Consider the following 13299-nt stretch of genomic DNA (forward strand, 5'->3'; position numbering starts at 1 on the left):
GAGGGGATGATATCTTCAAGGAGAAATGGTAGAGGTAAAAGAACAATGGGTCAAGTACCAAATCTTAGAGCGTTAGTCTATTCATTCATTCAACAAATAATTTTGAATTCCTGTTATGTGTCAAGCATTAATGAAGGCAATGGAGAGAGTAACGAAAAAGACATATACGATCCCACCTCCGCAAAAACTGGAGTGGGGGAGCAGGTCCACGTAACCATAATGAAGCATGACGCTACTATGCTGGAGGAAATACAAGATGAGATGGTGCTGTATAGCGAAAGAGCTGGGGTAGTCACTGGGGAGACCCACACACGAGCTGGCATGTGGTCGGGCTGTAGTTCTCCACCCCCTCTTACGTCAGGGATGGCTATGGGGCTTGTGTCGGTTAATGAAATGTGACTGGAAATATAGATCACTTTCCGAAAGGAGCTTTAAGAGCTACTGCACGATTCACCATGTTCCCTTTATCTGGCCTCGGCTATCATGCCATCACATGTGAGATGGAGCCTCTGTTACATGTTAGTTTGAGTCTCTGAGAAACTTCAATGAGCAGAGCTCCCCCTCTGAGCCATGATGGACATGCAGTGTGAATAAGAATTAAACCGTGTTATGTTAAGCCACGGAGATTTGAGGGTTGCTCAGTATTGCAGCATAACTTAGCCTATCCTAACTGACACCGAGGATTATGGAATCAACGATGGTGTCCTAAGTTTAGGAAGTGACATTTAAGCTGAGACCTGAAGGAGACACAACCAGTGGAAAACGGAGAAGAAACTGTTCCGAGAGGAGCATACTGAATATTAGGAGGCTCAGAGTGAGAAAATTCAGAAGCACTGCAGGAACTGACATATAGTCAGTAAGAATTAAAATGAAGAGATGTTGGTGTGGTATGTGTGGGAAATGGTTGGTGAGAGTTGAAGCAGAAGAGGTGACGAAAGAGCCTGGACGTAAAGTGTCTTACATCTCGTATGAGTTGAAGTTTTACTGTGAGGAAATGAAAAGCCACTAAAGGATTTTAAATAATGGACTAACATGTCAGGTTTATGATTAAGAAACATTTTTCTGCCTGATGTAGAGAAAACATCAGAAGGGAGTAATCATTGTTTAATACTGTAGAATTCCAGGTGAAAGATAATGGTGGTCTGGAAGCGGGAGGGGGGGTGTTCTATAAGTGGATGGACTCTAGAGATGTTTAGGAGGTACAACTGAAAAGACTTGGTGATGAACGGGTGTGGTAATGAGGAGGAAACTAGAGTCAAGGGTTCTTTCTGGTTCGGCCACTAAAATAGAGAACAGAGGAGAAGGTCGTCTGGGGATGGGTCATGATGAGTACATGTAAAGAGCAGGGAAAGAGAAGCCCCTCACCTCTCCTTGCACCGCCCCTCAAAGGGAAGGAAAATAGGACATTTATTTCAGCCTCCTGATACATAATGATGGACCCTTCTAGGTTTGAGTTGGTGAATTCAAGATAGTAGAGAAGTTTAGAAGCAGTTCCTTAGTGGCTCTTTGCTATTTTTTTGAAGACCGGACCCAATATAGCAGCCAGTGTGGTATCCTATAAACTTTAGTGATTTCAAGGAGTCCCTGAAAATAATGCTTGCTCTTCAAATCACTGTTCAGAATTCCACAAAGGCTCTGATGCCATCATGGAACTCTGTCTGTCAGGCTGCAATATTGTGGGTTAGAGCCACAGGGCCCGGGGACATGGTGGACTGGCTATTTGCAGTACTAGCTTTTTCCCGAATCAGTCCGTCTCCCTTCTCAAGAACAGTGGAGAGCTTACACTGCTACAGAAATCTTACTCGGGACATTGCTGGGGTCAAAACTGATGATAAATTGGTACGCTGTCCCACCAATTTACCTCAGACACTGTGTTCATGAAGCATTACAAATCCCTTCATAGTTGACTGCATGATTTACCTGTAAGATTTTAGAAGAAAAGTACCTACGGCAGTCATTTAATGTAGTTGGTTTTTGTTTTTGTTTTTTTTTTACAGACAGCTCTTAATGTACTAATTACTATCATGAGGAGAGGAGCACTCACAGCTAACTCTCTTAACAACCTACTAACCATGACAAAGGCTGTGCGATTCCAGTTGTAACTTGACCAGTTTCAGTTGACAGGTCAACTGAAACTCCTTTGGGTAGCAACTCTGCTCTAATTTAAATACACACACCCCTTTCACTTCTTACACACGTAATTCTTTACTAGTGTAATGGAAGGTCACCACCCTTCCCCCAGATCCCTGTTTCTGGCCTAGTGTCCTCAGTCCCTTCCAGTCTAGGCTCCCTGGCCCAGGCCCCAGCACAATGTTCACTAAGAAGACACTCAGATTTGACTGACAAGTACATGCAATTAGCTGCCAGATGAAAATCTAAGTGAGATATTTACACAGTGAGTTGGGAAGTTCTACCACAACTTTAGGTAGATAAAACCAAAAAGGAGGAGTGGTACCAGAAAGAAAGATGCAGAAAAAAAAAAGAAAAATGTACAAACCGCCCCAGCTAGAGCACTACAACTGACGTGCCAAACTTACCATTGCTAAGGGCACACGGCAGATAGATACACAGTGCCGCTGCACAACAAATGGCGCCAAACAAAAGTCAGGCAGATGGGCTCAAGCTGGGCTAGTGGTCGTTCTCAAAGACTCCTTGTTTGCTTGTTTTCAAGATTTTTATTTTTAAGTAACCTCTACACCCAACGTGGGACTTGAACTTACAACCCTGAGATCAAGAGTCGCACGCATGCTCTACCAACTGAGCCAGCCAGGAGCCCCTCCCAAAGTGTCTTTAAAAATTAATTTAAATTCAGATCCTCTCACTTAGTACGACAAAAGTACGTACGATGCTCAAGTTTCATCTTCGTGGAGAGGTTCTCAGTTGGGGATCAGATAAATAGTTATCATGCAAACCAGGACACCTGAAAGTAGGGAGCTGTTAATAATCATGCTGGAAGAACAGGTAAAAACCAGGATTGCTCAAAGCAAATTGGAATGTCTAGTCATCCTAGTTTTATCAGGAAGTTTCCTACAGGAAACTTCTCAGTATAAAATTATCAGCATATAATATCAGTAAATATCAGCAGGTAAAATTATCAGTATATATAGCGTTAGAGTCTGATAAGAAGCCTGGAAGAGAAGGCTAAAGAAAAAGAATTGGAAGGACTGAAGAAAAAGTGCATAAAGAGTAGCATTGGTCAACACACACATAATGACAGGTCTGTTCTAGAAGATGGACAGTTTCTCTAGAAAACAGAGAATCCCACAGTCTATTTCTACTCTTGAGTACCACATCTCTTGTATGCCAGGTAGGTAGCGGGTCATAAGAGACAAACTAAAGTACGAGGAGCCTGGGCTGAAGGCAAGAACATGCTGGAAGCACTATGCAAGCACGGAGGAAAAGAGGCGTGGGGCTCCTGCCACAAAGGGCTTGGGGCAGGTCTGATTATGGTCCTCAAGGACACTGCAAGTTCCCCAGGCACAGAGCCCACTCCTGGAATCTACAGACAAGCTGGGAGCCACCTGTGTGTAGGGGAGGGGCAGCAGCTGCAGCTTCTGGAGTCTACATGAATACACATGGGAACACGCCAACATGAGCTCCACGTTAATCCCAGCCTTTCAGAATCACAAACCACAGCAAAGCATGTTCTAAGTGGATTCTATCCTCCATTTTCTATAACCTCATTAGTGCTCTGAGGCAAGTGAAGCCAAATTCTCTGGTTCTTCTGGGGCTGAAAGAGTTCATCTCAATTCTGAAGTGGTTGGCGTGAAGCACCTAGTTAGGAGGAATCTGATGACAGTAGGAATCTGATGACTTAGAAAATCCTTAATGTAGTAAATCTGTCAGCAATTAGTTGAAAGCATACCCTAATCATATTTGGTAGCATATAAAAACGTAAATGAGCAAATTCAAATCGGTGCTATCAGTAATAATCTCTAGTTTCTAAAAATAACCTGGGAGTAGACCAAGCAAACATTAGCTGTCTTCTAATGAAACTGCCTCAGGAAGTGGACCTAAACTTTTGGCAAAGCACTAAAGCTTCCTGGAATGACCTTAAAATCCCTCATTTGTTCTCCCTGCTTTTCAGGAAAAATTCTTACATTTTTCACATAACACAAACCACAGAGTGGGGTATTCTTAATAATATAAAAAGTCACAAGGTCTGAAAGTTCCACTAAAGATCGGCACTATTCTCCTTTGTGTGCCAAAGAGATACGAACGCCCAAAGACACAGTGTATTAAACAAAACAACGACATGCACCCGCCCCCCCAGCCATACAGGGACCCGCAGTCACTTCCGGAGTGTCCACTTCTCTCATTTAATATGTGCACAAACTTCGGCAAATCAGCTACCTGATATATTAGGATGTTAACCAAAAACATCCAAATTCTGTTGCTTAGTAACTGCTGTCAAAAGATCCAATTTCCAGCTCTGCTCTTTGTATGGACTAAACCATGAAAAGAGGAGGATTAGGCACCATGATTCTGTTCTGTACAGACTACAATTTGCAGTGGGATTTACAGGAGGATATTCAGAGAAGATTATTTCCTTCTTGCAAAGCTAGTGGAAAGGAAAATTTCTCCCATTAATTTTCAGTCCTTTAAAAACAAGACCATATTATGTTATTAGTGGGTATAGTTTTATAAATCACTGATATTCCTACCTAATTTTGTTCAAACAATTTAGTCACACTGGATTGTTCCATTTCATCTCTGTACTGATCGTGTACTCGGAAAGCATCAAGATTAGGTAATTAGTTAAAATCAAACTCTACTGTTTTGTTCTTTTGTTCATTTAATGGCACTAATAGAAATAGTAAAATAGATTTTTTAAAAAATATAGATGCAAAATGGATAAAGGAACAGAAATTTAAAAACAGAATGGAGTTGGGATACAAACATAAACTAGGGGGAAGAAGGTCTGTAAATCCTTCAAATATCTTAATGGAACACGTGGTATCCCCGCCCACCCCACCCCTGAATGTGGGGATAATGGCAGTGTTGAGAAAGGATTTCTCTCCACAGAGAAAGGATTTATTAAGCAAATTAAGAGAAGTACAAGGTAAATTTTTAATGAACTGAGAATAAACTATCATGTATTTTAGCACCCTCCATATGTGAAGAAGCAATAGCTTAATTACAATTAAATCTCTAAGATACTCATTAAAACAGGCCGAATGGCCTCCCTACTAACAAAAACTCTTACCTCTTGGTTTAAGCAATAAAATGGTACATAACGATATTCTATGAATTAGCTAGTCAGATCGTCTTTCTTTAGCAAAAATATGTTAAATTATATGAAATTATAGTTTTTAATTTCAACTATTACTGTTACAAAACATTTTAAAAAATCTTTCAACTTGAGTACTTACTCATTAAAATGTAGCTGAAGAAATTTTTTAAATGTTTATTTTTGAGAGAAGGAGAGTGTGCGCATGCCCGTGCACACACACATGCGCACGCATGGGTGGGGGAAGGGCTTAGAGACAGGGAGAGAAAGAATCCCAAGGATGCTCCAGGTTGTCAGGGCAGAGCCTGATGTGGGGGCTCAAGTTCAGGAACTGAGACCATGACCTGAGCTGAAATCAAGAGTTGGATGCTTAATCGACTGAGCCACCCAAGTGCCCCTGAAGAAATAATTTTAAATACCAATCTTTTACCTCACAAATTGGCAAAAAAAAAAAAAAAAGCTTTATTTTTTTCTTAAAGATTTAATTTTTAAATAATCTCTACAACATCCAACATGGGGCTCGAACTCACAACTCTGAGATCCAGAGTTGCATGCTCCACCAACTGAGCTAGGCAGGCACCCCAGGAAAAATATTTTAATAATATCAAGTGTAGGTGAGAGTCCAAGGAAACTGACATTCACATGATGGGGCTGCGAATGTAAACTGGTACAACTTTTTGAAGAAGTACACTTTATAAATCAGCAGTATTTTTACATAAGAGTTTTGATACCAATATTCATCAGAAATCTTCAAAATATCAATGTTTTTACCTCAGCATCCCAATTCGGAGAATTCAAGGAAGTAACCAGAAATGTATATACAGCAATAATGATAAGTAAAAATAACCACTATACTTTACTGAGCACATATTCTATCCCAAAGCACTGCACATACTTTACATAGATTACCATCTCACTTAATTCTGAATATTATCTTCATTTCATAGACGAGAAAACAGAGGCTTATAAGTGACTGTAAGACCTGGTAAGTGTGGTGGAGCTGTGATTCTAAGGTAGATCTATTTGAAACCTAAGCCCAAGTTCCCAGCCAATAGAATATGATGCTACTCTTAAGAAAAATCTAGTAAGAAAATGGGGACGGTGATTTCTCTAGTTTGATAGTTCTAAGGAATATTATTTTTAATTGTGAAAAAACCTGGAAACAAACTAAATGTCCAGCAAAAGGCGAATATTTCAATAAATATCATACAGAGGCGTCTGGGTGACAGTCGCTTGAACGTCCAACTTCAGCTCAGGTCATGATCTTGTGGTTCCTGAGTTCGAGACCTGCATTGGGCTCGCTGTTGTCAGCACAGAGCCTGCTTCAGATCCCCTGTCTCCCTCTCTGTCCCTTCCCTGCTCATACTCTCTCGAAAATGAATAAAAACATTAAAAATAAATAAATGAACATTATACAGTTATTGACATAATACTGAGATACATTTTAATGACACGGAAAAAGGCTCGTAATAGATTAAATGAAAAAAGCAGGTTTCAAACAGTATGTCCAGGGGCACCTGGTGGCTGAGTCAGTTGAGTGTCTGACTCTTGATTTCATCTCAGGTCATGACTTCAGGGTTCATGGGACTGAGCTCCATGCTACTGGCGTGGAGCCTGCTTGAGATTCTCTCTCTGCCCCTCCCCTGCTTGTGCTCTCTTTCTCTCAAATAATAAAATAAACTTAAAAAAAAAACACCCCAAAACCCAGTATGTCCAATGTGATCCCCCATACACAATGCATGTGTATGTGTGTCGAAGCATACAAGAAAGTTGAAAGATAAACATGGATTCTTTTTTCTTTTCTTCTGTGTTCTTTTCTGTATTTTTAAAATTATTTTTGTGATCAGGAAAAGCTACATCTTTGGGGAGGGGGGTAGAACTCAAAAAGAAAGAAATGTCCTCTCCACAATCAATAAAAAATTATAGATTATTTGTGCTCTGGGGGAAAAAAAAACGAAGAAAGAAAACATCTTCTTCCCATCCTTACACTAAAAATGGAGGAAAGATTACAGCAGTGGGAGGTAGACCAGAAGCACTAAGGAATGGCATTTATATTTCATTTTCAAAAGCAGCCTGGAAGACTTAGCACCTTTAGACTGGTTTGAGCCCTCAGGCGTTTGTCAACCTATCATTAGGCAACAATGTGAAAACTATTTGCAGGGTAGAATTTTGCAATATTTCTGATATATTTCTAAGACTCCTAGGCTTCATTCTTTGTTCTGTACTTTAGTTACAGGGAATGACTTTTTTTTTCTTTCTTTCTTTTTTTTTTTTGTCAAGAAAAACCGAAAAGTCTAATAGGAATTTATAATACTGACGACATGGAAATAATTTTTGTAACTTTAAGGGTGCATGGATGATCCAGACAGTGAATCATGAATCGAAACAATTTTGAATAAGCTTGTATAGACACTTATTTTTATATTCCTTAGCCTTCTGCTCATCTAAAACTCTACCTTGAAAGGCTTTAACAATTTAAAGATTAAATCATAAGTTATTAAGTCATTAATTTAACCATTTAAGCCTCTAAGCCCAGCATCTATTACCTTCCCCCCTCAAGTCAATTTGCAAGAGATTAAAATAATAAAAATGATAATATCTCACACTTACAAAGCAGCTTTGATCTGTAGGAGCCTAAAGTGCTTTTTTAAAACTTTATAGAAAAACTAGGACCATCCACCCGCATCTCAGAGTACATCTGAGGTAGAAGCTGGCAGCTGGTGAAAAGCAATGGAGTCATTTACCATCTGTACAGAAGACTACTATTTTTGAACAAGTATAAGGAATTAGAGGACTTAGGGAAATACAAACAGAATTAGCCGCTCAATTAAGTGGTACGTTCAATGGTCACAGGGTCCAAGGGCTATTATTTAAAGTTTCACCAGAGGAAGTTGTTTAAGGGTTCCCCTGAGAAGGAAAAAACTAAAAAACAAAGAAAAGCAACCCCTACCTACATTAGGGAAGTTACTGGTTCTAGTGATTCCGTCTAGATTTTCCCCAGAAGGACAGGTACTACCGGTGTCACCTCAGACACAGAAAAAACTATGACATTTAGGTTCTTTTTGTGTCTTTTTGGGTTCTCTTTCACACCCAATTTCAAAGACCTTTATAAAGAATGTTGATCTGGGGTGGATTAAATGGGTGACGGGCATTAAGGAGGGCACTTTTCAGGATGAGCACTAGGTGTTCTATGTAAGAGATGAATCACCAGGTTCTACTCCTGAAGCCAAGACTACTCTGTATGAACTAACTTGAAAATAAATTCATAAAAAAAATAAATAAAAAAAAAAAACCTAGAATATTTATCTTGATGTTACAGTGTGTAGGAGAAGAATCCTGGTTCAAGTTCTGCCCCCTCCACCCATTTCAAGCACCTTATACCAACAATCTTCTGCCACCTGCACAAACGAGAAGCTGACTTCTCAATTTATATATATTTTAAAATATATTTTCCTCTTCTGTCTCTTCCCTTAAGAAACCCCTAAAGTCGTATCCTATATCTTTATAAAGTGGGAGCCCAGGAACAAGGTAAAAGAACTCCTGAGCTATCTTTACCAGGCTGCACTCCAATTCTCAAGGCTCTTTTCTCGGATTCTGATTTTCCCACATTTCATTAACTTAGAGTCAGTTCATATCTATAAAAGTTCAAGCATGAAAAATAGGATTTAAGTAGGAGAAATACTTCGACTACATATAAAAAATAACTTCTTCACTGTCGGGGATTACACCAAATCAGAATATCGACGGGAACACTGGCTCCCAAGTGACAGCCATTAAGTCTTATCAGTGATTTTTGTGTTTTTAAAGAGCAGCCACTTGCTATCCCAGAGGCCTGACACGGCACTTGCTCAAATGTAAGAGATGGTCTTAGAGTCCTTTCAGCTCTGGGACTCTGTTCTATGTTGCTCTTCCTTTCACTGACGGTTCAAAGTAGTCATATTAAGAAGGTGACAAATGGCACTTGGAAAGAAAAAGAAAGATGAGGACCGCATCGAGTCGCCAAGCAGATTGTGATCATTACCTACTATATCACCATCCTTTTGTAGGGGACTTGAGAATAGCTTTCCAATGATCTACCTCTGTTCTTTCCCAAACCACACAACCTAACTGATCTCCAAAAGTTTGATTTTGTACATTGATTTAAAAAAAAAAAATCCTAAATCCTAAATGAATTTGCTCCACTCTACTCAAATACTTTTAACCTGATCTTTCTTTCAGTCAAGTTGGTACAAACTTAATAGTAATACGTATTAAACAAAACATAACTTAGAAGATAAAGGAATGCTAATAAAAATGCATTACAAAGTTAAATCTATCTAAACAGTCCCGTTTCCCCCCAAATTCTGCTGATAATTTAGTTCCACTTGAGAAGAACATAGCTGCTATCCTTTTACATATATACAGGTACAAAGATAGACAGATATGTACATGTGTACACACATGTATCTAAGAGATAGGAGATTCAAATGAAAGCAAAAATCTTGATACCTTCTTCATGGCCTGACACTTGGCTGTCTCAGAAAAGCCAATCATCTTATCAGGAGAGCAGATCTTGATGAAGGGGAAGTTGGATTCCTCTGCAATCTTTGCAGCTAAAGCAGTCTTCCCACTATGAGGAGGGCCTGCATAAAGATATGAGCAAGTCAGGGGAAAAAAGCCAAACCAAGCAAAGGGGAATAAAACAAGTTTAAACTTTTATCCACAATGTACTGAGGTCTCAACTAGTTGCTCATTAACATTTCCTGACACAATTTCACAGCAGACATGTTTTCTCTTATTTATTAGCAACTAAACTTAATGAACTGATTAGCATTTCTCAAAGGTATGATGAAATACATTCCTTCTTTCTTTCTCATAGTCTTAATCTTTCAAACTTCTGGCTAAATATATAATATGCAAGGGTTTTGTTTCTTAAAAAAAAAAAAGAAGAATACCTTCAAACACATTATCTGTCCTATGTTATTAGTTCTACCAAATCACTTGTCTAATAAACAAATACGACCTTCTTAGGAGATAATATTGTGGGCAGGGGAAAACTGCCTTATTAGAAGCAAATACGACTTTAAAAGCTAAAATTTTAAAGATTTAGGCCTTCTCATAAAGGCAGCCAAATCTATAAGCTTAACTGTATTTAGACATCTTCTCCTTCTTCCCTTCTGTGAAATGGAAGATGTGTCCCTTTTCCACCCATAAACCAACCGATTCTTCCTTCCCATCTTCTCAAGAACCTGACATTACTGGGGCGCCTGGGTGGTGCAGTTGGTTAAGCGTCCGACTTCAGCCAGGTCACGATCTCGCAGTCCGTGAGTTCGAGCCCTGCGTCAGGCTCTGGGCCGATGGCTCGGAGCCTGGAGCCTGTTTCCGATTCTGTGTCTCCCTCTCTCTCTGCCCCTCCCCCATTCATGCTCTGTCTCTCTCTGTCCCAAAAATACATAAAAACGTTGAAGAAAAAAAAAAAAGAACCTGACATTACTGACTGTATCCTCTTCCCCATATGTTCCATCTCTTCGTCTTCCCTGGTCTTTCCAACAGCATTTAAGCACATTTGAGCACAAAGCAAAAAAACTTTCTGGACTTCATACCCCTCAACACTAGTCTTGCTTCTCCCTTCAAAATGAAACTTCTCTAAACAATTATCTACACTGGCTGCCACTTTGCATTTTCCCTCCATTCTCAAACAAATGCTATGGTTTCCATTCCCATTACATGGAACAGGCTCCCATCTGGGTCATCAATGACCTCTATGTCACCAAATCCAACAGACACTTTATCTGTTGGCCTCTTGGGAATATTTGATACAATGGGAGAACTCTTCTCTTTTTACAAATACTTTTCTTGGCTTTTGTAACAGCACCTTTTCTTCTCCCCCTCTTACCTCCCTGGTTACTCTTGCTCAGTCTTTGTCAACTCTTCTTGCTTTACTTGCTTCTTAAATGTTGACAGACCTCAGAGATCAGTTCCAAGCCCCCTTTTCTTCTCAACCTACACCCTTTCTGTAAGTAACCTCACCCAACCACCATGGATTCAACAACAGTCTATACACAGACAACTCATAAATGTTATTGTCAGCCAGACCTCTCTTCTGAGCCCACATATCCAATGGGCTGCTCAACATTTCCAATTCAATTATTCTATAGGAACCTCAATCTCAACATGTCCAAAACTGAACTCAAAACCTTTCTTCTTAAAATCTGCTTCTCCACTAGTGTTCCCAGTCTTAGTACACAGCACCATTTACCAGGTTGTGTATACTAGAAACCTGGTGATCATGTTTGATACCTCTCCCCATATTCAATCTAGTTATTTAATATTTCTAAGCTTCAGCTTCCCCATCTACAAGATAGGGATAACAGAAGCATCTGCCTTCATAGGATTGAAGTGGGGTTTAAATAAGATAGTGTATGCAAAGTGCTAGTAGAGTGACTAACCAATAATAACAATTCAAAGAATGTTAGCTTAATTATGAGTAATAACAATGATTATTATAAATCCTCTTTCCTTCTACCTCCTAAATATTTCTCAAAATGGTCTGCTTATCTCCATCTCCACTACCAGGATGTTACTTCAAACCACAATCAACTTTCATCAAGGTGCATTAATGCGACTGCTTCTAACCATTGGTTTCCCCTGTATCTTTTTTGACTCTCCAATCCATCCTCTGTCATAAAGCGGTCACGACATTTTGAAAATACAAACCTTATCATGTCACTTTACTGCTGAAAACCCTACCAACTGCCCCTCAGACAGAGACTAAATCTTTAATATGGCCCACAAGGCTGTGCATGAACTGGCTCCTGTTTACTTCTTTGGTTTCATGCCTAGCCACTCTCCTTTTCTCTTTCTTTTTTTCTTTCTTCCTTCCTTCCTTTTTTTTTTATATCTATTTTTGAGAGACAGAAAGACAGAGTATGAGTGGGGGAAGGGCAGAGAGATAGGGACACAGAAACTGCACAGAGGGAGCACAGAGCCTGACATGGAGCTCGAACCCACAAACCACGAAATCATGACCTGAGCCGAAGGTGGATGCCCAACCAACTGAGCCACCCAGGAGCCCTTCCTTTTCTGTTTCCATCTCCTTCCCATCCAGGGCTTTTTCACATGCTGGTCCCTCCACCTAGAACATCTTCCCCAATTACTTTGCTCAGCCAGTTTCTCATCCTTCAGATCTTGGCTTAATGTGTTTCAGGGAGCTTTCACTCCCAGACCTTTGAAAGGAGTTAGATTCCTCTGTCATGTGGACTCACCAAACTTTTCTGTTGTTGTACTAATCATAACTGTAAACAAGTTACCTGGTGAACAGAATGTCCTTACCTTTTTGTCTACTTGGCAAACTCCTAACTAATCCTTCCAAGTCTAAATTAAACACCACCTTTAGCTTTCTTTGATCATCCTGCGCAAAATGACTTGCATTCACACACACCTTCACATATACACTGTAGTTAAGAATTTGTTTACATGGGGGCACCTGGGTGGCTTCGTGGGTTAAGGGTCTGACTTTGGCTCAGGTCATGATCTCACAGTTCATGAGTTCAAGCCCCACATGGGGCTCTGTGCTGACAGCTCAGAGCCTGGTCTGCTTCAGATTCTGTGTCTCCTTCTCTCTCTGCCCTTCCCTGGCTTGTGCTCTGTCCCCCTCTCATCTCAAAAATAAACAAACATTAAAAGAAAAAAAATTAAAAAAAAAAAAAAAAAAGAATTTGTTTACATGTTTTTTTTAATGACCAGACTGAACTCTGTGAATGTCTTTATATCCCCAGCAACTGGTTCAATACCTAAAACATTTTACTCAATGAATACTTATTTAATTGAACTAAGTATTATGTGGTATCATACAGTCTACTACATAATATTTAGTGAATATTTATTTAATCAAGTTGATTACTATGTGGTATCACACAGTCTATTAAGTAACAGAAGTTTCAATGCAATTCTACAAGAAACTAGTTACTATCATTGTCAGTAACATGCCCCCTCCCCAACTTTAATTTGTGTACAATATTGGTACATAAACTGGATTGCTATTTTTAGATCATGAATAGGTTTTAAACTGAAAACAATTCATTTTTCTG

General features: G+C 39.6%; 1 protein-coding gene across 1 annotated transcript in view; it reads right to left on the minus strand.

Annotated features, from left to right (window-relative positions):
• The window catches only part of NSF (N-ethylmaleimide sensitive factor, vesicle fusing ATPase), a 146918-nt gene that overhangs the window by 33697 nt on the left and 99922 nt on the right, over positions 1-13299 (minus strand). Inside the window, exon 15 of the mRNA XM_027052017.2 lies at positions 9719-9852. Coding sequence (XP_026907818.1) covers positions 9719-9852 — 134 coding nt within the window. The remainder of the gene's footprint in view (positions 1-9718; positions 9853-13299) is intronic.

Source organism: Acinonyx jubatus, chromosome E1 (assembly GCF_027475565.1).
Source record: "Acinonyx jubatus isolate Ajub_Pintada_27869175 chromosome E1, VMU_Ajub_asm_v1.0, whole genome shotgun sequence".
Classification (NCBI taxonomy): Eukaryota; Metazoa; Chordata; class Mammalia; order Carnivora; family Felidae; genus Acinonyx; species Acinonyx jubatus.